The sequence below is a fragment of the Marmota flaviventris genome, chromosome 17, assembly GCF_047511675.1.
Source record: "Marmota flaviventris isolate mMarFla1 chromosome 17, mMarFla1.hap1, whole genome shotgun sequence".
In the NCBI taxonomy this organism is placed as follows: Eukaryota; Metazoa; Chordata; class Mammalia; order Rodentia; family Sciuridae; genus Marmota; species Marmota flaviventris.
In genome coordinates this window covers 39713277-39740495 of record NC_092514.1, presented here as the reverse complement: position 1 = coordinate 39740495, position 27219 = coordinate 39713277, and the positions used below count along the sequence as shown (strand labels likewise).

Genomic DNA, 27219 nt, shown 5'->3' with positions numbered 1-27219 from the left:
AAGTGTGGCTTCCTATTTAAAGATGTTCAGGGAACCAAAGTTCTCAGCATCTGCCCAAATGTCCTTATTCCAGGCCTCAAGGTTCCACTGCTTCCACATCAGTGTCCTTCCCTTGGAGTTAGTGACCTGGTATTGTCGTAAATTTAATTGACATAAAACTCAGCAGTATTTACATTCAGGTCCTTGGCTTGGTACTCAGCCCTATCTGCCCTGCGACTAGAGGAGATGAGGGGTTCCTTCAAGACTGACACCAAGGCATTCTGGTTCCATGGAAGTTCTCAGCTGGATAGTTGCACCTTTGATCTCAATTTGTTTTTCACTGGATTTGTTTCTTAGAGCTCTCAGAAAAAGTTCAAGAATCTTTATAATTTATATTGTTGCCATAGAAACCAAACATCGCAGTCACTTGAACTCCAAGAGACTTGCCTTCCATCTTCAGTTCATTCTGATGGTAATTGGTGTGATCTGATGCCACCACATAGGTGTGTAAACTGCTAACAAATGATGTAAAAGGAATCTACCAAAGTCATACAGACCTCTTCCTGGAGGGAAGAGGAGAGAAATTGGATGTGAAAGAAGGAAGTGGAATTCCATTTAAGATGCAATGTTTTATGACTTTTATTTTTTTAAAAAATTTTGAAGGCAATATGAAAACAGCATTTATAAATTCTATATGGTAAAGATTTATTATGATATGATTGCATTTTCCATTTTTTTTTCAAATTTTGACATACTTCATTCCCAACACAGAACTATATAACATTATGATATTGAAGGGTTTATCCAAGGATTCAGGTTGATCGAAAAATGAGAAAGGAATTCATAAAACCACTACAACAAGTAAAATACACATAGCAAAATCACTTCAAAATTACTACATGGTACAGAACCCAAACTCATAAAAAGCAAAAGGTGTCTTTTTCTCCCTCTGGCACCTATTTGTATTTCCCAAAACACTTCCTAGTCTTTTAGGTATACTTCCAAAGACACTTAATGCATTCACAAGTGCAAACATATATCAATTCTATAAGCATAAGATGGATATTATTGGGCATGTTGCATGTTCACTATACAATATACCTTAAAGATGATCCCACATTAATACATATACAAATCCCCCTTTTATGGCTTCTTAGTATTGATTTGTCATAATCTATTAGGCACTCTGGGTAGTTATTTACTATTTTGCTACTTTCTGTTACTAGAAATCAAGTGAAATTCCATACTTCTCTACAGAAGTCATTTTACCCATATTTGAGTATCTATACAGAATAAATTCCCCAAAGAGAAATTACTAGGTAAAGGGATATATACATTTAAATTTCTGACAACCACTGCCAGATTGTTCTCTACAGAAGTGGTATTAATTTCTAAAAAAAATATGAAGATGCTTTTCTTCCTGTCAAGTAGTATGCTATCATTCTTAATTATTTTGTCAATTGGTATTTCTGCCATCATGAATGACTGTCTCCATATGTTTAGGAACTATTCTAAATTCCTTTTCCACCTGTCATTTTCTTTGCCCATTTTTCTTTTCAGGATCTTAGAATTTTTCTCTTCCATTTATAGGGATATTTTTTTGTTTTGGGGTGGTACTGGGGAATGGGACCCAGAGGCACTCTACCCCTGGGCTAGATTCCCCAGCCCTTTTAATTTTGAGACATAGTCTCACTGATTTTTCCAGGCTGGCCTTGAACCTGGGATCCTCCTGCCTCAGCTTTCTGAGTCACAGGGACTGCAGGCATGTACCACTGCCCCCCAGCTTAAGAAGTTTAAAATCAACAAGGAATTAACTATTTGTGACACTTGCTGCTGATATTTTCCCAGTGCATTGCTTCTTGCACTTTTTAATGGTATTTTTTCCTACAAAGATAATTTTCTACTTGAAATAGTTATTATTTCCTATTCTAGTTTCTGGTGGGAGCCACAGACTTTTCCTATGCTGAAATTCTGGAGCAAGAGGTTAGTAATATATTCCAACTTAGCTGTAATTCATTCCATAATCACCTAAGTCCGTGCTTTCTTGTGAATGTGTCTGAAAAAAAATATTTTTGGGGGGTACCAGGGATGAAACTCATGAGCACTTGACCACTGAGATGCATCTCCAGCACTATTTTGTATTTCATTTAGAGACAAGGTCTCATTGAGTTGCTTTGTGCCTCAATTTGGCTGAGGCTGACTTTGAACTCAAGATCCTCCTGTGTGAGCCTCCTGAGCTGCAGGGATTACAAGCGTGTGCCACTGTGCCTGGCTGTGTCTAAAATTCTTCAAAGTAAAGTTCTTAATATTGTAACTAGCTGCCAGAAATGAACCAATTGTAGCTTTAAGTTTATACTCTTACAATGAGAAATTTAGGTTTCCTTATTAGGAAATAAAAAGGTCTTATTATTCTTAATAGAAAATTAACTGAATTTTTTAGTTACTGTCTCTGAAAAAAAATGTGGATTTATTTGCCTTTAAATATTGGGAGAGTTTCCTAGAGACCCAGGACAAATGAGGGATTCACATTTTGTAGTACTGGCCTTTCAAAAAATAAGGATATTAAATTTACTCTATAATTTCATTGGTTATTAAATTAACTGGAAAACAAAATATAACCTTTGAGTTCAGTACATTCATTCCCCTTTAGTCTTCAATCATCTTAAACAAACAGTGCTTCCCTAGAGGACTGTGGCAATCTTTTCTTTCTTTTTTTTAATTGTTTCTTTTTAGTTATACCGGCAGCAGAATTCATTTCGATTCTAGTTAGAATCCCATTGTTATGGAGGTGGGATTCACTGTGCTGCCTTTATATTTGTACATGGGAAATTATGTCAGATTCATTCCACTGTCTTTCCTTTTCCTGTCCTCCCTTCTTTTCCCCCCATTCCACATTGCCTAATCCACTGAACTTCTATTCTTCCCCTAAACACCCCCCCTCTTATTGTGGATTTAGTTCCCACATACCAGAGAACACATTCAACCTTTGGTTTTTAGAGACTGGGTTATTTCGCTTAGCACGAGAGTCTCCAGATCCATCCATTTGCTGGCAAATGTCATAAAGTCATTCTTTTTTATAGCTGAGTAACACTCCATTGTGTATATATACCACGTTTTCTTTAACCACTCATCTATTGAAGGGCACCTAGGTTAATTTCATAGCTTAGCTACTGTGAATTGAGCTGCTGTAAACAGTGATGTGACAATCTTACCTTACGTAGCAACAGAAGATTCACCACAGGGATAATATTAAAGCAGATCTAAAAAGCAGAGATTTCAAATAACCAAAAGGCATAAAAAAATTAAGATATTTTAAAAGACCGAGATCACAAACACTAAAACCATTAAAAGACAAAGGGGAAAATAATAAAGTAATATAACGCAGTCAAAACTTATAATTTGTAGCTTGTGGTCTTACATGTGGAAACACCCTGCCGGTTCCCAGCCTCCACAATGCCAGACACATTACCCCTCTCCACCTTTCACTTTCCCTGCACACCGTACTCAAGCATTTCTGCACATGACTGGGCTAAAAATAATGAAAATATCTGAATCTGCCTGGCACATGTGGCTTCGAGATCTTCCCATGATTACTTTTTCTCTCACTGAGAACTTCCCTAACATGAATATCCAACCCCTCCCTACACACACACACACACACACACACACACACACACACACAATCTCTGAGTCTCAGGGTTCTCTCTCTGATATCCCCTATTAATATCTAAAATGCCTGGTACCTGCATTTATTTAGTGTCTGCCCCCAGGAAGAATCTTAGGGGTCTTATTTGCCACATTATCCCCAGCCCCCAATGCTGACAAGAACACAAGACTTAATGAATGAGTGCTTACTAAAGGTCTGATGCTTACACATTTAGATCAAGTAATTTCATAGTTAACTAGAGTTGAGGTCTATCTTAACTTAAGACTGGCATGCTCCCATCAGTTAAAAACTCTCAAAATATACAAATGCTTCCTTGCCCTGGAAGCCAGACAGAATAGAAGACTGTATAAAATGGCTGGCTCATTCTCTGGGAAATGATCCCAAACAGGATGTTTCTTACCAGGCCTGAAAATTGACGGACACCGTCGAACACAATGTTACCAGTCAGAATATCCATTGCATCACTGATCTGCACGAATGGATCCAATTCCTCATTGAGCTGAGATATTGTTCTCCTCATTGCCTTTAGAAATTTATCTTTATTATTATTATTATTATTATTATTATTTTTGCTTCAGTTGTTTTGGTGAAAAGCACAGCAATGTCCCTGGGGACACTTCTCTGACACTTCTCTGCTAGGTAGATCACTGTCTCCTTCAAGCCCAAGAACTCAACAGTTTCTACACTACCTGGAACACCCCAAGTCCAGTTAGGTGCATGGAGCATCACCAGGGATCCAAGGGGGACATTAGGAGGAGGATTTTCTCTGACTGTCTGCATCACTTCTTGTAGCTATTGAGCTATTTCATCTTCATGGAGGACTGTTCCTGTGAGCTCTTCTCTTGGAAACTGGTCTGAGAGAGCAGGGAGGCCACTGCAGCTCAATTGGTTGGTCTGAGAGTAGTCTAGAAAAATCCAGAGAATTCCTGGACAATCCTTTCTTCTCTGAGTGATGGTTTTGGCCTTCTTATACCAATCCCCATCTTTGGTGCAGAAATTCTGAGCTTCATCCACGACAATGTGTTGAATCTCTGCAAAGTCATGTTTCATGCAGTATTTCCGGGTTACTGCCTTGCATATTTTTTTATTGCTGGAAGTGTAAAAAACAAAACAAAACAACAACAACAACAACAACAAAAAAAAAAACCACAGTCAGATTTCTTCAATCAAACACAAAGGAAGCCTACTCTATTCTTAAACTCTCCTGGACCTGGTAAATGCAATAGAAATCTTATCACATAAACTTAAAGCCACACCAAAGTTACTCAAGAAAAGAAAGTGAACATAGTCAGACTGAGTACCTCACAAACTTCTTCAGGGGCTGGTTCTCACAGATGTAGAGGATTTCATGTGGTTCACAATGGAACACATTCCTGATCTTCTGCATTACCTTCAGGGCCACAGTGGTCTTCCCTGACCCAGGTAAGCCATGAACAAACAGCTGTCTGGTCTTGTGAAGGTTCTTTGAAAGCAACTCATACTGTTGATCTGTGAGCAGGTTCCAAGTCTCAGAGCCCAGCTCTTCACTTACAAAGGATTTGAAGCCAAACAAGACTCTCACAAGGGACCGTAACAGAGTTTCCATGTGCTGGATGGTGGTAAGATTATAGGACTCTGGGTAAATTTGTGCTACTGAACTATGTGGTGTCACTGGTGTTCCGACCGCATTCAGCTGGAAGAACAAGGGAACAATGCACACTCTCCCAGTGTAGCCTCCTGTGTCCACCAGCCTCTGCTTCAAAGAAGAGGCAACCTTCATAGAATCATCCTTGAACCTCTCATCCCACTTCCTGAAAACAGTGTAGAGGATTGGGGTGTTGTTCTGGGAAATCAGAAGGGCATCACAGATAACACCCTGATTCTCTTTCAGACCCAAGTCCACAGCCCAGCTTCGAGAAAAAATCAGTATTCTCGGGAGACAGGGCGCATTTCTCTATCTATTAAGTCTCTAAGTCCTTTATGTTCTGAGCAGAGTTCCTGGTAGAGGCTTTCTGGAGTATACGCAACTCTGTGTGATGATACTAGACAAGGAAAGAACTAGAATAAGTTAGAGAATCCCAGACAAGGAATAATCACCAGCATATGTACCAGATCCAGCCATCACTTGGGCTCCATCATGTGGCAGTACTAGGTTCTACACTGGGAAGAAAAAGATGAACAGGGCTTAGGAGCTGATAAGTGGCTCTCCTAAATAGAGACAGCAATATTTATGACACAAAGTCATAAAGGCTACTGGAAAAGAGTCCACCAAATATTATGTGAGCATCAAGGACAGGGACACTTTCATATGAAAGTCTTCATGAAGAGGAAGACAGTTAAACTGATTCTCAAAGGGTGACTTCAGGTAAGCCATTTGAAAGGTGGAGAGCAGTGAGATGGTCAAAATGAGGTTCATGAACAAAACACGGGTCCAAGAAAGGAGTGCTTGTTTCAGGTACCCCTGAGGTACCTCCAAGCAGTCTCTATGTCAAAGAGGAGCAGGCAAGGACGGGGAGAGAGAGGGGGAGGCAAAGGTGGGGAGGAAGTCCTTCATGTGCCATCTTAATACCTGGCAAGCGTTGTACACTCTATGGCTTCATTTAAGGACCTTCCATAAAGCAAAACTAGGTATGGAGAACAGATCCATGGCTGCGTTGGGTTAGGGTTGGGAGACTGTGACCACAAGGGGGCAGTATGAGGGAGCTTTATTTGCAGGGGGGGGGATGGAGATTTTTGTATATTAACTGTGCCGATGGTTACGAAAACCTATACATATGTTAAAACTTTTAGAACTTAGTAACAAAAAATCAACTTTGTGTACATACATTTTAAAAATATCTTTTGAAAGTGGTATTTAAAAACACTTTTCCATAGGGCTGGGTTGTAGCTCAGTGGCAGAGCATTTGCCTCTCCCATGTGACGCACTGGGTTGGATCCTCAGCACCACATAAAAATAAAATAAAGGTATTGTGACCACCTACAACTGAAAAACAAATGTTTAAAAAAGACTTGGATATATATGTATATATGTATGTGTTTAAGATAATATATTATTAAATACATAATTAATTTCAGGGGGAGGGTCACGTGCCCTAATTTGGAATCTAATCAAAATTATGAACTCTTTTTTTTCTCTTCCAAAAAAAAAGAAATCAATACACTCAAAATTTGAAGTTCAAATTTAAGATAGAAGGAAGTCAAGGGTGAGTTCAGATTTCTGTGCTTGGCTAGAAGAGGACTTTCCAACAGATCACTTGGAACAAATAATATTAAAATGATATGTAATAATATGGAGACTGTACAGGAGAAATAGAAATAGAGGATTGTCAGAATGAGAGATAAATTTTGGAACTGCTTAGTTGGAGATATCTATGAAGCTGTCCAGAAAGCAATTGGACACACCAATAAAGTGTGTCTGGGTTCAGAGAAGGGCTGTAGATATTTTCTATAAACGTGGACTAGCAGGGTACTGGGGGCACATGCCTGTAGCCTCAGCTACTCTGGAAGCTGAGGCAGGAAGATTGCTTGAGCCCAGTAGTTCAAGGCCAGCCTTGGTAACATAATGAGACCTCATCTCAATAAACCAAAAACAACAACAACTCAAAAAAACAATTTGACTAAACTAAGGGTATTGCCTACTACTAATGTGATTTAACATTGTTCTAGAACAATTAATCAATGAACTCCAACAAGGACAAAAATGCATAAATATAGGAAGGTTAAATTCAAAATTATCTTTGCTTTCTGCCTTTATAAGACCATTAAGTAAAATGTTTAGGAAGTGGCATAATGCATACCTTACTTTTATCACACAGTAACAGGCAGGAGCTGATCAGAGAAAATGAGATAAGTAAGTTAAATGCACACTACACGGTCCCTCTCTGGAGAGAATGGCATAGCTGCTACAGAGTCTGGGGTTTTTAAGGGCTTTGAGCCCCCTTTTTCTAGTCTTGGTTTCATAATGTATACTTTAATACTCAGAATGTATCCTACACATCAATAATTAACAATCAGAAATTACTATAAAAAATTTCTAGTCTAAGCTGAGCACAGTGGTGCTGGCCTGTAATCCCAATAGCTTGAGAGGCGGAGGCAGAAGGATCATGAGTTCAAAGCCAGCCTCAGCAACTTAGCGAGGGCCTGACTGTAAATAAAATATAAAAAGGGCTGGGAATGTGGATCAGTGGTTAAGTGCCCCTGGGTTCAAACACTGGTACAAAAAAAAATAAAAAGAAAACCTAGTCTAAGAATATGATTTAATAAGTAACAAAATGATTCTAATCTTCTTCTAAAAGAGAAAAACTCTGATGTGATTCTATGTTGCTGAAAGCATAGCTGGAGGTATGTTTTGGGTTACAATACGGCAATGGAAGTCTACATTTATAAGCAATCATTACTACTTGGAATCTATCCTTAAAGAACACTTGAATTATTTGTAGAAAAATATATATCGGAGAGAATGTTTTTTAAAACAGAAAAAAAGGCCAGGTGTGCTTGCTCAGCAACTCAGAGGCTGAGGCAGGAGGATCACAAGTTCAAGGCCAGAATTGTCAATTTAGCAAGACCCTCAGCAACTTGCTGAGACCCTAATTCAAAATGGAAAATAAAAGGGGTTGGGGATATAGCTCAGTGCTAAAGCTCTCCTGGGTTAGATTCCTCAGAACCAAAACAAAACAACAAGGAAAAAGTTAGATATCATCCTTTAGACACCATTTGAAAATCCATCGAAAAAGGGACTGTGGGGCTGGGGTTGTGGCTCATTGGAAGAGCTCTTGCCTACCACATGTGAAACACTGGTTTGATCCTCTGTACTGCAAAAAATAAATAAAATAAAGGTATTGTGTCCATATACACCTAAAAATATTTTTTAATAAAAAGGGACTGTTAAAATAGAACTTACTACATTTTATCTTTTAATTTCAGCTGGGTGTATTTAGATAGGTTTCCCTATATGCTTATTAATTAAATTAAATCTCTGTTGCTTCTGTGTGCATAATATACTCATAATTAAAACTACTAAAATTAAGAAATTTGGTGGTGGGGGGGGGGGGCAGATACTGGGAATTGAACCCAGGGATGATTTGCTGCTGAGCTACATCTGCAGCTCTTTTGATTTTTTTTATTTTGAGACAGGGTCTCACTAAGTTGCTAAGGCTGGCCTCCAACCTGTGATCCTCTGCCTCAGCCTCCTGAGTTGCTGTGTTCAAATGAAGAAAATCTATGTTTGGGAATACTATTAAATACTTTATACTTAATAAAAGAATCAAGGAAATCTGTGATTAAGTTCATGAGGAGATGAAGACATACACTACTTGGACTCAGCCTGGGCTTACATGTACTGGAGTGCACCCATCCTCACTGATGAAAGACACTTCACTATGTGAAGATGCTACAATATATTTGGCCATTGTTGTGATCATAGATGTTGTTTTCTGTTTAAAGTGATACAAATAGTGAATTTATGAGTATTCATGGGCAGATCTACAAGGGTCTACTTCCTCTGATGCACATGTATACATTTTCTCTAGAAACTAGAGAAATTGTTGAAGGGTAGAGTTTTGGAAATAACTGACTACACCAAGCAATGTCCAACCCATTTTTCAAAAAGATTAGACCAACTTAAACTTCTGGCAGTGATGAACAAGATTCTGTTTACTTACAAAAATCTTCAAAACATGATTTTTTTTTTCTATTAATGATGCTAAATGCATTTTATTCTTCATTAATGGATTGAGCATCCTTATAAGTTTATTGTACATATGTGTCTCCTTTTCTGAGAAATGAATCTTTATATTTCTCATTTTTCTATTGGGTTGCTTTTACCTTTAAAATTTTGCATAAGTTCTCTATTTATTTCTGAAACTAATCCTTCATCAGTTTATGGGTTGAAAATACCTTCCTTAAGTTTTTAGTAATAGCTTTTCACAATCTCTAAGGTATCTTTTGAGGAACAGATGTTCTTAATTTCATATAATGAAATGTATCAAGCTTTTTGTTTAATATTTTTGGATCTGGTTTAGGAAATCCTTTCCTACCCCAATGACAAAATTATTCACAAACAGTTTCTACTGAAAGTTTTAAAGGTTAGTTAGTAATATTGGAGTCCTTAAACTTCCTGAAATTGACTTTGTATGTTAGTGTAATATAACATTGGAGTAAAAAACTTTTTTTCTTTATTTCTTTCTTTTTTCGGGGGTGGGGGAAGGTGGGGGTGTAACAAGGATTGAACTCAGGGACATGTGACCACTGAGCCACATCCCCAGCCCTATTTTGTATTTTATTTAGAGACAGGGTCCCTCTGAGTTGCTTAGCACCTCACTTATTGCTGAGGCTGGTTTTGAACTCACGATCCTCCTGCCTCAGCCTCCCATGCTGCTGGGATTACAGGTGTGCACCACCACAACTGACAAATAATTTTTCTCTATATGAAGAAACAATCAACATGTTCCAAAGAAACCAGAGATGACAAATTACCTGGAAAGTGATGTTTCTGCAGTACTTTCAGCCTTTCCAAATTCTGAGTACACACAGTCCTGCTAGGGGGCATGGAGGGTGACAAACTCAGCTCAAGGAACATCTCAGAAAGTCTGCGACGAACTTAGGAAAAAGAAAAAAACAACATAAGTTTGAAATGCAAAAGGCAGAATTCAACATATAGCCGAGCTGTGACATAACCCAAAGCTATACGACCCACACATATTTGTGACTATATCTCAGGTCAGCCCAGAAAAGCCTTCTGAAATATTGTGGGGAAAATATAGTATGAGGCAATAGTTAGTAAGTTTTAATTGTGTTATGTTCAAAGTGTTTGTATATTGTTAGAATGCTATTTTAAAGACATATGATTAGAAGATATGAAGTTCAATGGATACAGACTTTTGAGGAGATTCTGAAAAATTTAGCTCTTCTGAACTTTTGAAGAAGTTGCTACTGATTTTCTTTTGTCTAATTTCATCTCAGCTTTTCTTTCCCAAGGTAGATGCATAGCCACAGCCCTACTCTTTTTTAAAAAAATATTTATTTTTTTAGGTGTAGATGGACACAACACAATTCTTTATTTTTATGTGGTGCTGAGGATTGAACCCAGGTCCAGCACATATTAGGTGAGCGCTCTGCTGCTGAGCCACAATCCCAGCCCCACAGCCCTACTCTTAAGCTCAGCAGTTTCAGTTAGTAGCACATGTTGATGCACAAAAGGAAGGAACGAGGATAGCAAGGGAAAGCCCTGGTGGGCTCGGGGTTTTGGTTCAGAAATAGGAGTGGAATATACTGTGTAGTTAAAAAAAAATCTAGAAGAAAAGAGTTTGAAAGTTTTTAATTACAAAGAAATGATACATGCTTGAGGACATAGATGTGCTTACCCTGATTGGAACATTACACCTGTACACATGTATGTAATCATCACCTGGTGCCCCATAAGCTTATGCAAACATTTATCTATGAGTATTTTATCTATGAATAAAAAATAAAATAAAATGTAATTCGGAAGTAAGAGACCCAAACAAGAATAAGAAGTCAGAGGAAAGTGGAAGGACGTTAAAAAGGGAATATCTCTGAAAAAAAGGAATGTCCTGAATAACTAAATGCAAGAAAGGAAAGGAGTAGACTTTAATAAGAATGTAAGAAAGGCTGTGAAAATAGAAATAACTAATTCAAATCAACCCCTTAACCAACCGCTAATGGGGCTCTGACCCTGGGGCATCTGTCAAATGCAGAATGTTCAAGATGGACAGAGGGAGGAAAGGAAAATGACCTACCAACTGCATCCATAGGAATTACTATCAGGCAGCTGCCATTCAGGGGAAAAAAAATCTCTGTTTCCCAAGATTTCAACGAACACCACACTGCCCTTTCCTCTCTGCCCTCCTCCCCTGAAGCAAACATGCGGATCATTTGCAGACTTGCTCCTGACCTGGCTTGGCTTGCATCATCCAATCTACCCACTGCTTTGTGGTCAGCGGCTTCACTTTGTTGGCTTTCAGTTGCCAGGCATTGGGCACTTTGGCAAACACCACGCAGCAGAATCGCTCCACCTTCACCGCACAGACATAACCACGGAGGGCCCCCTTATCATGAACTTCAAGGAATCGGATGGAACATTGAGTTGTATGCCTCTGTGTACAGAAATGACGGACAGGTAACTTCCTAATGCAGCGTTCAACAGAATTCTTGAACTTGGAAAGATTTATTTTCTCCTTTTCACATCCAATGACTTGATGGGTCTCATCATGTACACCCCAAAATACATAGCCTCCTTCAGCACTGGCCAATGCAGAAACACACCTGGCGAGCCTCTCTTTAACACACTGTGACAGAGCTGCTGGGAACATTTGAAATTCAACGTGCAGGGGACTCCATCAAGTTGAGTTTCTCCAGGTATTGCAGCTGAACTCTATCAAATAAAGCAGCAGCCGAGTCCTCTGTGTCGTCTTCACGGTGTGCACCAGCCTGAGCTTCCTGTGGACTCAACAAACTGGAATCAGTTTTCTCTTTCAGGAATACCAGTGCTTTATGAGAATCCATGACATTGTTAGATGATCTATATCTGTGGTACAAATTAGAGCACAAGGTGGCAAGTGGCACACCTGAGACTTTTGTGTTCCATGACGTCACAAATATTAAAAAGAGCTTTCCCTGTTGCATCTCATCTAAATAACCTTCAAAAACTGGAGGTAGATCCAACCCCTCTTCATGAATCTCATGATTGTAGTCTTCATCCTTTATCTTGGCCTTGATCACTCCCCCTCCAGAGTTCAGCAGAGCACATACTGCTTGCAAGATGTTTTCATTCTGTTTCACCCGCAGTAGAGGAGGGTTCATATCCGTTCTTTGCTGAGTCCCTAGGATGACTTCTCCTGCATCTATAACAAACTCAGCAAAGTTCGTTTCCAAATCAATCTTGAGACTCATCTTCTCAGCCCTTGAATGACAACCCTGAAAGGTTCTCCTAAAAGAAAGAACAAACAGATCAGGGCAAAGAAAGAAAAAGCAGGAAAATCAAGGGGTTAAGTCTACCCTTCTGCAGTTGGTCACTTCACTGATTTTCATATAGCATGAGGCCAAATTCACCTATAAATGGAGGGGGCAGGGCAGATGGAGGAGCCAAGTCTGCTGGATGCCACTGCCACCACAGGAACGCTGTGATCTGAGTAATGAGTTCTGCCAACTTCTCTGAGTGGCAAGGGCTCTCAGGTCACCTGTGAAAAATAGAAAGGTTTACAACAATGCTCGTGGACTGGAGCTGGAATGCAACTAGGAAGCTCTCCTGGTCAGAAGGATCTGGGGCGAGAGCCTACAGAGTGGGAGAAAATCTTGGCCAGTAACTCCTCCAACAGGCGATTAATCTCCAGAATAAATAAAGAAACCAGAAAACTTAACAACCCAATGAATACCTGTGTACTAAACAAACTTCTCAAAAGAAGAAATACAAATGCCCAACAAATATATGAAAAAGTGTTTAACATCTCTAGCATTCAAGGAAATGCAAATCAAAACTACACGAAGATATCACCTCTGGCAATTACTAGTCTGAATGGCAATTATCAAAATACCAACAATAATAAACGCTGACAAAAATGTACAAGGGTATACTTGTACATTGTTAGTGGGACTGCAAACTAGTACAACCACTCTGGAAAGAAGTATGGAGATTCCTCAAAAAACTAGGAGTTTGGGCTGGAGAGTGGTAGAGAGCTCGCTTAGCAAGTTTGATGCACTGGGTTTGATTGTCAGCACTACATATAAATAAATAAAATAAAGGTCTGTTGACAACTAAAAAAATATGACATAAAAATAAAATTATTCAAAAATATAAACCTAGGAATGGAACCACCATATGACCCAGCCACCCCACTCCTTGATATTTTTCCAAAACTAAAATCAGCATACTCTTGCAATACAGCCACCTCAATGTTTACAGCCACACCATTCACGAAAGCTAAACTATGGAATCGACTCAGATGCACATCAGTAAATGAATGGATTAAGAGACTGTGATTGATAGACACAGTGGAGTTCTAAGCCATGAAGTTACCAGGCACTTTCTGGTAAATGGATGGAAATGGACAACATCAGGCTAAGCAAAATAAACTAGACCCAGAAAGTCGAAGATCAAATGTTTTCTCCCCTAGGTGGAAGCTAGAATAAAATAAAGGAAAGAAGGAGGGAAGGATAGGATAACCTAAAGACACATGGTTGAGGAGAAGAAAAAATCAAGATGCAGAGTGGAGGGTCAGAAAAAGGGGAGGAAATGCAGAATGAATACTTTGAAAGTCATCTTATGTGCATATATGAATATACCGCAGGGAGCTTCACCTTTATGTCTAAGTAAAAAGAACAAATTAAAAATGAATCAATATTGAGCTGGGGTTGTGGCTCAGCGGTAGAGTGCTCGCCTAGCGCGTATGAGGCCCTGGGTTCGATCCTCAGCATCACATAAAAATAAATAACTAAACACAACTAAACAATAAATATTTAAAAAAATAAAGGCATTGTGTTGTGTACATCAACACCTAAAAAATAAATAAATATTTTTTTTTAAAAATGAATAAATAGATGAGTGAAGGGAAGTCTCATAAAGTTGAAGAAGGAGAACAGAGACAGATGGGAGAGAAAAGTGGGAGGATCAAGAACTAAAGCTGTGGGCTCAGGATGTGGCTCAAGTGGTAGTGTGCTCGTCTGGCATGCGTGAGGCACTGGGTTCGATCCTCAGCACCACATAAAAGAAAATAAAGATATTGTGTCCACCTAAAACTAAAAAATAAATGTTTTTTTAAAAAAAGAAAAGAGGGCTGGGGATGTGGCTCAAGCGATAGCGCGCTCGCCTGGCATGCGTGCGGCCCAGGTTCGATCCTCAGCACCACATACAAAAGATGTTGTGTCCACCGAAAACTAAAAGATAAATATTAAAATTAAAAAAAAAAAGAAATAAAGCTGTCTTTAGTTCCTTCCCTTCTCACTGAGACTTGGGCAGGTTTTTGATTATTTTGTAATCCATCTTGGGGAAGGAACAAATCTGATAGAATTAGTAATTTATCATTGCCACCCCCCCGCCCCCCGCCCCCAGGCAGATCTGAGAACAAGACCTCAGCACCAGAATGCAGCTTGGTCCATATGTAGCTTGCTCTGTGGTACATCTATAAACCAGCCAGCATTGATACAACAAAACAAAACCAGTACAGGGCTCCAGTGGAAGAAGAGGACCTGAGATCCAGTAGCTAGTAAATCAGGGAACACAATGCAGACATTGGCCAAATGAGCTCAGTTTGAAGTTAGAGTATCACCAGGAAAAGCCACATGTCCATGCTGACAAGAACTGCCCCTGGGATGGCGGGTCCTTGATGATTTGAACTGTAGTCCAGATCCAGTCTTGTCCATAGAGGACCATAATTACTTTTAGAATCCCCAAGTTAATGGGTCTGAGGGAAGCTGATTTACTACCCAATATTTAAAACACACTGAAGGACGTGAGACCTGGTCCTTGGGTACTGCTCGGGACAAATGCCACTGTCAGGGAGCTCAAGCCACTGTTTCAAACCAGTACCTTACTCTCTTCCTGTAGGAAGAGAACCCAGGAGCCAGATTTCAGAAGGGTGCTTGATAGGCATAGAATCAGATCAAAAAGGGTGTCTTATGACTTGACAACTGGCTTCCATATCCAATAACTTCAGGCAGCTGTGCTATAAACTAATCACCAAAGAGAAGGAGTACAACATAGTAGTAAATCGCTCCATCTTGGGAGGGAGAAAACCTGTATTTATGCTCCTTTCCCAAGATTTGTTTTGTGTCTCTGGGACACATACAACCTATTTTTATGTTCTGTAGAGGTTTAAACAAACAAACAGAAAAAAAAAAAAACTAAGCTGATAGTGTTTATGAAATTAAACTGAAAAAAAAATAGGCCTATATCCTGGAGATGTGAACAAGAATGCAGTGACCATTGCTATTCAAGAACAGAAGAAGATTAGGAACAAAGTGTAGTATAGGCAAACTGGCTTTGGAAAGCTGCATTCCCCGGCACTGTTACATGTGCCATTTTGAATGAGCACTAAGAACGCAATGTGGACAAAATAGGTAACCACAGAATACAGCTAGCATGGTTCCATATATATGAGGTTCAAAAACAGGCAAAACTAATGTCACTTAGGGTACATAAATAGTGTATTATAAAGAAAATTAAGGGAAATGATAGTCATAAAAATTCAAAATAGTGCTTACCACTGATGAAAGAGAAATGGCAAAATTAAGGAGAGACAGAGAAATAGGGAAAGAACATACAGGCAGCTTCTTCCAGACACAGATTTATCAATCCAGAGTGGGCACATGGGTGTACCACTTAATATTATTTTTAACTTAGCAAACATAGTTACATTACCCACACTCCACTCTCCTCATGCTGGGGATTGAATGCTCTAACACTAAGCCACATCCCCAATCCCTTCTCTTTTTTTGAGACAGGTTCAAGCTAAAATGCCCAGGCTAGCCTTGAACTTTCAATCCTCCTGCTTCACTCTTCCTAGTAACTGGGACTATAGGCATATGCTATTGTTTTCTAAAGGCACATTCAATGTAATCCCAGTGACTTGGGAGGCTGAGGCAGGAGAATTGCAAGTTTGAGGCCAGCCTGGGCAGTTTAGCAAGATTCTAGCTCAAAATAAAAAATAAAAAGGACTGTGGATGTAACTTCTGGCAAAGTATCCCTGAGTTCAATCCCTAGGAAAGAAAGAAAGAAAGAGGGAAGGAGGAAGACAGACAGACTTGGTGCTATTCTGGACCCCTCTGTCACAAGAAGACAAAATTTTTAAAAAGGTCAAAGAGAGCTCGTTCACAAGCAACCATACATGGGGTATATCCATAACTACAAGATACCATACATGGGGTATATAAATACCAGAAGCTTATTTCTCACAATTCTGGAGTCTGGGAAGTCTAAGATGAAGGAATCTGTTAAGGACCTGCTTTGGTTAAAGATGGCACATTTTCACCGTGTCCTCATATGGCAGAAGCTATTGGTATAAAAACAATCAAGACATGAGCTATTGTTATACAAACAGATAAGATAGATTTATGGAACAGAATAGAGTCCAGAAATAGACCCACACACATCTAGACAACTAACTTTCAACACAGATACAAAGTAGAGTAACTGTAATCCTTTCAATAAATTGGATTTAAGAAATAGATAAACATGTGCAAAGAAAATAAACTTAAGTTTCACGTTGTTTACAAAAACTTGCTCGAAAATGCCATAGACCTAAGTATAAAACTAGCAACTAGGGCAGGGGTGCTGGCTCAGTGGTAGAGCGCTTGCCTAAACATGAGAGGCACTGGGATAGATCCTCAGCACCACATAAAAAAAGAAATTCATTAAATAAAATTATAAAATACAAACAAACAAGTAAAACAGTGTGGAAATCAATGAAGATTGCCCCAGTGAGAATTGTAAGTTATTTTCAGAGCTCAACTGAAACAAGTTATACTGCTTGCATTTGGCAGAGACTCAAAGGCAGGCAGGGGCATGAGTTTGCCCTAATCTGAGGTTGTGGGTGTGGGTAAGCTGGGAGTGGGCTTACTAGAAGCAGGACATCCTCTGTGACTGGTCTGGAGATCATTTTGACTTTCTCTGGTTGGTCCTGAGTTGGAAGTGGGGGCAGGGACTAGGGAAGCCATTAGTTATTGACCAAGTCCTGACCATTTGGGGCCAGTCATTGCAGAGGTTATAGGTCACAGTTCTATTTTTATCCATGGTCTGGCCATTGTCCATAGGAATATTCAAGCTCTCAGTCTCTCTCCACTTGGTCATTTTCTTGCTTTCAAGATGAGAACCAACTCATGAACTCATGGAAATCCAGTATTCACTGCTTGAGGTCATATCCACAGCAAACTATGGCAAGATCTTGACCTTTAGAGCACAATCATCTGATGAGAGTAGCTGTGCAGAAAAATGTAAAACTCTGGAAAGAATCCAGTTGACTAGTCTCATGACCATTATGATAAATAAAAAAGTACTTTAATAGTGCCTGTAGGAACTTGGAATCCCTAGAGCCCAACCCAGACCAAAAGAACAAATCCCATAAGCCATGAGGATCAATCTCATACAACCAAGACTCCTTTTCTGTAAAGTGACTACAAATCCTTGTTGGCTTCATTGATTCAAGTACATCAGGAAGTACAGGTAATGGCACAGATGCCACCATGGCTAACCAAGAAGAAATCTAGACCAAGGCCGTGTCCATCACTACTTGTGTTAATGACGGCTCCTCACTACTTGTGCTAATTTCTATATAGGGAAGAGATAGAGATAGTATCCTCTTTTTTTTGAGAGAGAGAGAGAGAGAAAATTTTAATATTTATCTTTTTAATTTTCGGCAGACACAACATCTTTGTTTGTATGTGGTGCTGAGGATCGAACTCGGGCCGCACGCGTGCCAGGTGAGCGCGCTACCCCTTGAGCCACATCCCCATCCCGAGATAGTATCCTTAATAACGTCTGTCAGAGCTAATGGTAAGTTTCTTATATATATTCTATGTGTAAGACTCTCACTGATGAGAATCCTCTTCTGATTATGCATATAAACAAGGAGTCGATAATTCCTCCTAGGCAGTGTCCCCAGATAATCATGGATGGTTTTCTTTTAGGTCTCATGCTAGAGGTGAAATATCCAACCTTGTGTGATTTTTAGAATTAGGGTTTCTTTATGTAAATATGAACAGCTCTCATGGTATTTTTCCTAAAGTACAGGGAATGTTAGTCTAGGTTTAAATTTTGCAGTTGATTCCATTCCTGGCTGAAGAGAAGGACAGATCTTAGAAAGAACTGATATTTTGAAGTTTCAGGAGAGTTGTAGGTTAAAGATAAGGGGTCTAGACAAGTGAAAGAGAAGGAAGGCACCAACTGAGGAGAGATCAGAAGAATAAGATGGAGGCAGAGAGGCAACTGGAGAGCAAGGAGGGGAAGGCTTTTCTAGAGAAATGAGCCTTATATGTTACAGCTTAAGTATGTCCAGTTGCTCACTGTCATTAGGAAAAGAATGTTTTTTTTGTTTTGTTTTGTTTTTGTTTTTTGCAGGAGGGGAGATGATAGGGATTGAACTCAGGGGCACTAAGCCACATCCTCAGCCCTATTTTGTATTTTATTTAGAGACAGGATCTCACTGAGTTGCTTAGCACCTCACTGTTGCTGTGGCTGACCTTGAACTCTTGATCCTCCTGCCTCAGCCTCCTGAGCTGCTGGGATTACAGGTATGCACCACTGTGCCCAATTTAGGAAAAGAATCTTGGAGTGAAGCAATTTTTGATTCAGAGTTTCATTTGAGAGCCTCCATATCAGCCCCAAACTGCTGCCCAATTGGTCTTATAAAACTGACTTATCCCATTACTTTTCTAAGGTGCTTCTCAAATGAGCAATTTTGTTCACATGCTCCCCCACGTGGTCATTAAAGAGCCAAACCATCCTTGAAGTTATGCTACTTCAAAGGGCCATGAATTAGTAGTATACATATAAGAGCAGTTTTTCCAATGTAAGCAGAGGATGTAGACTTAGAACACCTTAAAAGAGATGACAGCCATCAGTGGGAATGTAATGTTTATGAACTTTGTGTCTCATGTTACCAGCCTCATGCTTGGCCATCTCTGATCCCAGATCTGACAATCTGTGTCCTCCTGCTGGCTGGATCAAAGCCAAGACCCCAGGACAAAAATCTTAAGTCAGGAGAAGAACTCTATTCTGGTTTTATTGATGACCCACAGCCTAATTTGTCCAAATGTCCAGTCCAGGGAGAATTGCAAACTCACTGGTCTGCAACGCCATCTTGAACAGAGCCTTCTAGGATCTATGCCTGTGTTGTGTCTTGTGATTCTTCTTACAACAAACACTTTACTTTTATTTTGCAGGGCTGGGGATGAAACCCAGGGCCTTGTGCACGCTGGGTAAGTGATCTATCATTGACCTCTATTTCCATTCCCTGAAAAACAATTTCAAATGGAGCAACACAAAAGGCCTAAAAGGGAATAGCCTGATTGTCACATGGATACCAGGCAAATGGTAATCAAATAGCCTGATTGTCCCATGGATACCAGGCAAATGGGAATCAATATCAAAATCCAGGTGCCAAACTGAGGATAAACAGCCACATCAACACAATGAAAGAAAAGTTCAGAACTAGTGCTGACTTACCACAACAGTGCAGGCTCAACAAGCCACTTGTAGCAAGGTGCAAGGGGTCTCTGTAGGCACCAGACCTGGGCGTAGCCTGGGACCCACAACAACAAGGAGTGTAGATGGTGTCTTGTAGGAAACTCCAGAAGAACTGTGGACATTAATGAAAACCACTCAACTGAAAAAAGGTACAGGGTATTTATGGAAAGCTTGCTATAACAAGGGAAATAGTCACCATTGCTTGCAGTTGGCAGAGGTCTGATGACAGGGGAGGGAGTGGGAAATCTTCCTAGGGACAAAAAGACAAGCTTGGGTAAGGTCTGATTTGTGGTCATTAGTGAGGAAGATGAGGCAAGCAAAGTCGAAACAGAGCATCCTCTGTGATTAGACTGGGAAACCTATTTGGCTTCCTTGGTTGGCCCTGAGTTAGAAGTGAGGGCAGAAATTAGGGAAGCTGTCAGTTACTGAACAAGTCCTGACACTTTTGGCCAATGGCTCTGGGGGCTGTGGGTTACCCTCCTGGGCTGGTTGCTGCAGAGGTTGTCAGTCAGAGTTCTGTATTTATTTATATTTGGCCATCGTCTCTGTGTATATTCTGTCCCTCAACTATGAAACTTCTAGAGAAAGTAAAGGAGAAAATATTTTTTCCTTGGGTGAAGCAAACATTTCATAGAGATGCCACTAAATGCACAATACATAAAAGAAAAAAAGAAATGTTGGACTTTAAGAACTTTTCTTTGACCTTTGCCTCCTTGCACCCTTGAAAGCAATATGGATCAGCAACAGCTCTATTGGAGCCATGCGCAAAAATTTGGCCTGGGTTCTTGATCTTTCCGCTGGAACTGTAGCTCAGTGGTAGAGTGCATCACCACATTTGTGAAGCCTGAGTTTAATACTCAGAACAAGAAAAATGTCAAGAGCTTCGTAATGTTTTGAACAACCAATAAAAAAAAAATAAAATAAGAAAAAGAATGAAAACAAGCCCCTGATTGGAAAAAAAGAACTTGTAATCTAAGTTATATAAAGAACACTCACAAAGTAAAATAAGAAAACAGGCTGTGTCTCCCTCTTGAGCTTGCCCCCATTCTCCTTTGAATATCTTTCTACTTTCCTAAATAAATCTGCCTATGCCTTTAACTGAGGCGTGCTGTAATTCTGTAATTCTCTTCCCTGCTAGTCCTGAATCAAGTTCCCACTTCTCTCTGGGGAACTACTTGGATCCTTCTTGAGAGACATCTCTTGTCTTGTGAGAGAAAAATTCAGGACCACTCAGATCAAGATACATGTCAGAGCTCCTGTAGCATGGGACAAGCATGCTTGGCAAATAATCAGCAAAGTTTTCAGAGGACATCATTCAAAGATGGAGGATGGGAAATTCACAGGCAGTCACTTGTCAAACTCCACCAACAATAAACACCAGGGGGTAGGGGGGCTACTGAACGAGTGTTCTTACAGGAACTAATATGAAAACCCTTCATCTAGGTGGAGCTATTAAATATTCCTCCTTCAGGAATAAGCATCTGACTCCTTATGTTCAAGTTCCTTGAAGAGTTTTACACACACATTGAACAATGGGTGGCCAGTCACATGCCATGGAGCCAGGGTTCCCTAAAGATTGTGAGATGAACGAAACAGGAGGGATTTGAGACAGACTCCCTCCCAAACTAAGAACAACTTCTTGATAACTAGTTTGTCTGCAGGATTGCAAACAGCCCCTTTTGAAATTAATGCTTCAAATTGTTTTAACTTCTGAACTTCCTCTCACTGAGAATAAAATCTTCCTCCTGCTGAGGACAGATGCCAAGGAAGTTGAGACTGACCAGTTCTCTGGCTGACTGAATCCCAACATGTATATTTCCTGCCTTTTGTTTCATTTTTGCCCTCTCGTTTAAAAAAAAAAAAAACTTTCCTCACCTTGAGTTCTCTGAGGGTAATGATTAGAGACAAAAGTCTATATCTTACTTCAAAGCTGGCTTTGAATAAACCTATTTTCCTGCCCCCCCAAAAGTTATAATAAAACAAACAACCCAATGTAAAAATGAATAATAAGAGATTGAACATATACTTCACCAAGAACGATACATAAATAGCGAATACCATGGGCTCTCCATTTCTGGTTTCTGCACCTGTGGATTCCACCAACCTCAAACGGAAAATACCTGAGGAAAAGTTTCATCTGTACTGACTATGTTCAGACTTTTTCCTTGACATTATTTCCAAAACAATAAAGAGCAACAACTATTTACCTGATATTTGCATCTTAATTGGTATTGTAGGTACCCTCCAGATGATTTAGAGTACTTGGGAGTATTATGTAGGTTAGATGCAAGTACTACGCCATTTTGTATGAGGTGCTTGAGCATCCTTCGATTTTAGTATTCACAGGGGGATCTTAGAATCAATCCCCTGAGGGAGGGCTATCAGCCCAGGAGAGAATGTTCAGCATCATTATTTGCTAGAGAAATGCCATTAAAACTACAGTGAGGGCTGGGAATGTAGCTCAGTGGTACAGTGCATGCCGTGCATGCTTAGCAAGCACAAACCCTGGGGTTGAATCCCCAGCACGGCCAAGAAACCAAAGATAAAACACAACAGAAACTACAGTGAGGTACCACTACCTACCTATGAGAACATGTAGTAGAATGGCTCAAATAGCTAATGATACCAGGTGCTGGCGAGGCTGTGACAGAATGCAAACTCTCCTGCTAGGAACATGAAGTGGTACAGGCATTTTGGAAAAGAGCTTGGCAGTTTCTTGAAAATAAACTTACCATCTAACCCAGCCATTCCACTCTAGGGTATTTTCCCAAGAGAAATGAAAGCATGTGTTTATTCCAGGACCTGTACATGAATGTTCACAACACTTTTATTTGTATAAAACCATAAACTGCAAACAAAACAAAAGCCTATCAACAGGTAAATGGAGAAGCCAATTTCGGTTACCCAGACAATGGGACTTTGACTCAGCAATAAAAAGGAAATGACAAGGATGAATTACAAAAATAATTATGCTCATTAGAAGAAGCCAGACAAAATAGGACATGGTTCCATTTGTATATAATTTTAAAAATGCCAAATAATGTATAGTGTCAGAAAGCCATTGGATTTCACTTGGAGAGGTGGGTAGGAGTACAAGGGAGAAATTAGAAAAGAGTACAAGGAAACTTTTAGACGTACCTTCTTGATGGCAGTGAGGATTCCACCTATGTCGCAATTTATCAAATTGTGTGTTTTTATTTTCAGTGCCGGGGATCGAACCCAGGGCCTGACAAAAATTGTAGACTTTATGTACAGTTTCTTGTCTCTCAATAATACATCCATAAATCGATTAAAACCTTATTTATTGAAAAATAATTTTAAAGTATTTATTGTAATATCATTAGCTCAAAACCCAGCAGGAGATTTATGTGCCTGCTAGCTGAGTTTTTTTTTTTTTTCATAGAATCTAAGTCTATGATGGGATTAGTGTCCCAGATTCTGCATACTCCTGATGGAGACTTTTCTATATCTTGTATATTCATTTGATTATGATCCTCCTGCTCTTTCCCTAGCACATTTTTTTAAAAAAATATTTTTATTAGTTGTGGATGGACCTTTAACTTTATTATTTATTTATTTACATGTGGTGCTGAGGTCAAACCCAGTGCTTCACACATGCTAGGCAAGGGCTCTATCACTGAGCCACACACAACCCAGCGCTCCCTGGAACATTTGAATTTTTACTTCTCAGACCTGCCAAGTCCCCTCTCAGTGGAAATCCTGTGTGTGGCCTGGAACACAACAGGCTGTCCTGACTTCCAGAGAAAATGACCCCAACACGAGGTGTTCTCTTTTCCCTTGCCATGCGTAAAGCAGGAACTGTTGTGCTTCAAGGAATTGCCCATGTAGGTTCTCCGGCCCCCAGCAGTCTAAGACCCCGGGTCACAAGGATCTATCCTTCTGGTCTGTGAATCTGTCCATTAGTCTCAAGAAATACTAATCATGAATGGTTGCTTACTTAATGTCCTGTTACCATGGCAATAACACTGAAATCAATTTCTATTTTTCTGATAAGTAGAAACACCTGTAAATTTTCATAATCAGATGAGGAACTAATCACATTTCCTTCTTCTTTGACTCATGGAATTAGTAAAACTCAGGATGAATCACTTTATTTAAAGAGAAGAATCCCAGTCTTGTGACACTTACATGAATCATCTGACCCAGGATGCTTCATACTTAGTTGTTCACCTGAAATCCGGGGCAGGAATCCTCACCGCTACCCCGACAAAGGCATGAGAGATCATTTTTTTTCCCCACCTACACATCCCGGCTTCCCCACCTCCTGGTAGGGCAAAGCCAGGAGAACTTTGGCCACGCCCCATCTCCTCCTAGGGGCGTGGCTCTGGACCTCCACCTACTGGGGCCTTCTCCACCCCACCTCAACCCCATCCACCTGAAAACACCCAGCAACTACTGCCAAAGCCCTGAGGTCAAGCCTGCCCCAACTCCCTCCTGTACTCGTCCGGAAGGATTCTCTTCTGGCTCTTAAGACGTGTGCAAAAGGGTAACAAATTGACTCGCTGCAGCCAGCCTCTGCGGACAGAAGCCTCTGCGGACAGAACCCGCCCAGCTCTACTAGCCACTTTATGCAGCATACAGGGATTCATGCATGGGCTATGCTGGGACCTGCCCATCCCTTCTGATGCTGTTACTATGTTCCAAGCCAGGGGCTTATGGGAAAGGCTGGGGAACAGAGCCTCTTGTCGTAGACGGGACACTAATTTATTTGTCCCCCAGACCACAACCTCACTTGGCTTCATCCGCAGGATCCTGGGTACCCGATTTAGTTGTTCCTCTCAAGTCCTTACTACTCCTGAACTGTGGGAAAATTCACCAGGTTTGGTTTAGGAAATCTTAGGCTGTGCTGCTTGACGTTTCTCCCGCATTTTCAGCCTCCCAGTCTGGCGCGCTCCACAGCCCTCTGTCCTTGGAAGTTGCTACTAAGTTGCTAACAAAGCAAATCCCTCAAGCAAGAAAGGAGTTCTCAGGGCAGTGCCCAGATCTGGGGAGGAGGCTGCCTTTGCCAAAGCCCTGGTGGGTGCAGACCTAGCGCCTTTAAAGGACCCGTGCAGGGGATCCAGGAGGATTCAGTACCTGTCAGTGTTTCTCCTCTGCAGTGTGTCTCTCTCCTGGAGTTAGCCACAGAGCCTCCCAAGTCCAGAGCAGAGACCTGACCCTGCAGACTCAAATGCTTATATCTGCTGAGGTTGGTGATGTTTGGGGGCGGGGCATTGTGTAAGAGGCAGAGGGAAACCCCACGATTGCATTTACGTGGACTAGGAAACCCATCTCTGCATAGGGAATCCTGGATGACTATGAGTGAGTGGGGTGGATTGAGGGGAGGGAGAAGGTGAGTTGCTTTTTCTTCCTTTTTATTTAGATTTGCAGGTCTTATCCCCACACTGGGAAGGAAACCTAGGTGTAACCCCCACGTCCTCCAGGCCTCCCTGGACCAGCTCTGGCCCTCCGTGAGATGCCCCGGGCTCGGGCGTGCTCTGCAGGTCTTTCCCCTTACCACCTCAAAGTCCCCCTAATTTCTGCTTAAATTGCTGCTCCAAAGGCTTCAGCTCCCAGCCAAATGAGCCAACAAGGGAGTGAGGGAGCCAGTAGCTGGAGGCACTGGGCAGCCCTGAAAGCAGAAAAATAAAGCCTTTCTTTTGCACCCACTTTCCCAATAATTAAAGAATATTGATCCACCTCCTTTCTTTTGCAGGTTCTTCAGTTTGTTAAAGGGTGATGCCTGCTACTAAGGACTCCAACTGAGGCCTGCCTGGGCATAAGTGGGGCCACTTGGGCCCACAACAGCATGCTCTGTCAGGGGCATTTGGTGACCAGAAAGAGAAGCTGTTCTTTGAATGGGTCGCCCACTGCAGACTTGACAACACAGCCTTGTGCTGAACTCAGTTCAATTTGTTCCTCTTTTTTCTATTATCAATGTGTGTTAGAGTCTGTAAACAAGTCAAAATAACACCTGGCATTTTGCCAGGGGAATGTTAGAGTTCGTAAACAAGTCTGGATGGTGCCTGGCAAAATGCCAGAGGGAGTAGTTTGAGAAGTAACAAAAGGGAGCCATTAAGTGTGGAGATTCCTTATTGGTTGACTGATGTATCTAGTTTATGTTAATTAGATAAGCTGTGTGGAATGTATAAATACCGCTCCTGTCCTGCAATAAACGGCTTCCACTCCTGCTGTATCAATCTGCACAAGTTGTTCGTCACCCCCCGGTTATTTTGCTGCAGCCGGACTGCGGCAAATGTGCTTTGGTGAAGCAGTCCAGAGACCCCCACCCAGAAGACTCTTACCATAATTAAGCAGAAACCCACATCATATTTGTCACATGTAAGTCTCTCTTCTTATCAGAGAGCTTTTTGCATAGCGCATTAGCTATCTGCAAAAATCTGCAGAAGGCTTGTCATTTCCTCTTTTTGTTAATTGCCAGTTTTGCAGGAAAACAAACACACTTGTGAAACCTCTATTTAGAGGATGGAAAGAAAAGCACTTGCTATTGTAAAGGTTAAATTTAAGTTTTGCTTTTCTGTAAGTTTAAGTTCTGTTTTCCTGGAACCCGAAACTTATGTTAAAAACAGTTACTTATGTCAAAATGTACCCTGACCCAACACCCCCTGACAAAACGCATGATTATTCTGTAATGGTTATTTTGTAACAATCCCACCCTCGCACCCTAACTGCCATATGAACTTCCCTGTTTAAACACTGCATAAAAACTCTGCTTAAGCTGTGCTCAGGGCTCCAGCTTCTCTCAGGAGAGCTCTGAGCCCCAGCATGCTGGTCCAATAAACCCCTTTGCTTTTGCATGAGATAGTCTCTTGGTGGTCCTTTCCTCCGACGTTTGCCCAACCCTAACACTATGTGAACCTCCTAGCTCCCCCACTCACCCCCCACACTGGATATAAAATTCAAAGAATTTCTCTACTCATGGTCCAGGAGAGAATTTTTAGGCAAGAGCTTCTATGGACCCTGCAATTAAGAAACCTGCTTCTCGAAAATTCCTCAGGTGTCCAGCCTCTTCTGTCCTATTTCACTGAGTACTCACGAAGGATCTGGCTACACCAAGCCCCACCCTCCGAACTTGCAGGCAGATAGATGTGACTAATGTTGCTTCCTGGTGGTGTCTCAGGCTGGGAACCCAAGATCCAAAAGGGTACCCACCGCAGCTCAGGGGGCCCAAGGGAACTAGGAGTGGACTTCCTGGGGGCTGATTTGAGCTGAACCTTCAAAGGTTTAAGTAGCACTTGGGTGTTTCCTGGAGCATTCAGTCCATCCTGACTCCAAGTGCTCCTCTTCCTGCCCTTCCTCAGCCTTCTTAAAATTCCAGTTAGCAGATGATTCTCCATCTTCTCTCTTTTCAACTCCAGGGCCCAGGGTTCCTAGGACC

The 27219-nt window shown here is 40.9% G+C and overlaps 1 protein-coding gene and 1 long non-coding RNA gene across 3 annotated transcripts; one reads left to right on the top strand and one right to left on the bottom strand.

Annotated features, from left to right (window-relative positions):
• Window positions 1–667: 667 nt before the first annotated feature.
• Slfn5 (schlafen family member 5) lies at window positions 668–24984 on the bottom strand. Its single transcript, XM_071602946.1, is given in 10 exon segments — window positions 668–4016; window positions 4019–4211; window positions 4214–4736; window positions 4948–5557; window positions 5560–5667; window positions 10100–10222; window positions 11538–11973; window positions 11975–12572; window positions 19800–19932; window positions 24918–24984. Coding segments are annotated over 8 exon segments (2646 nt in total). The 5' UTR covers window positions 12536–12572; window positions 19800–19932; window positions 24918–24984; the 3' UTR covers window positions 668–3924.
• LOC139702269 (uncharacterized) lies at window positions 4979–26641 on the top strand. 2 transcript variants are annotated; one of them, XR_011704853.1, is made up of 6 exons: window positions 4979–5068; window positions 5145–5244; window positions 17996–18055; window positions 18765–18865; window positions 19517–19552; window positions 25537–26641. It is a non-coding gene; the product is annotated as an uncharacterized lncRNA (long non-coding RNA). The 2 variants fall into 2 exon arrangements; XR_011704854.1 differs by lacking the exons at window positions 4979–5068; window positions 5145–5244 and adding an exon at window positions 5660–5990.
• Window positions 26642–27219: the final 578 nt, after the last annotated feature.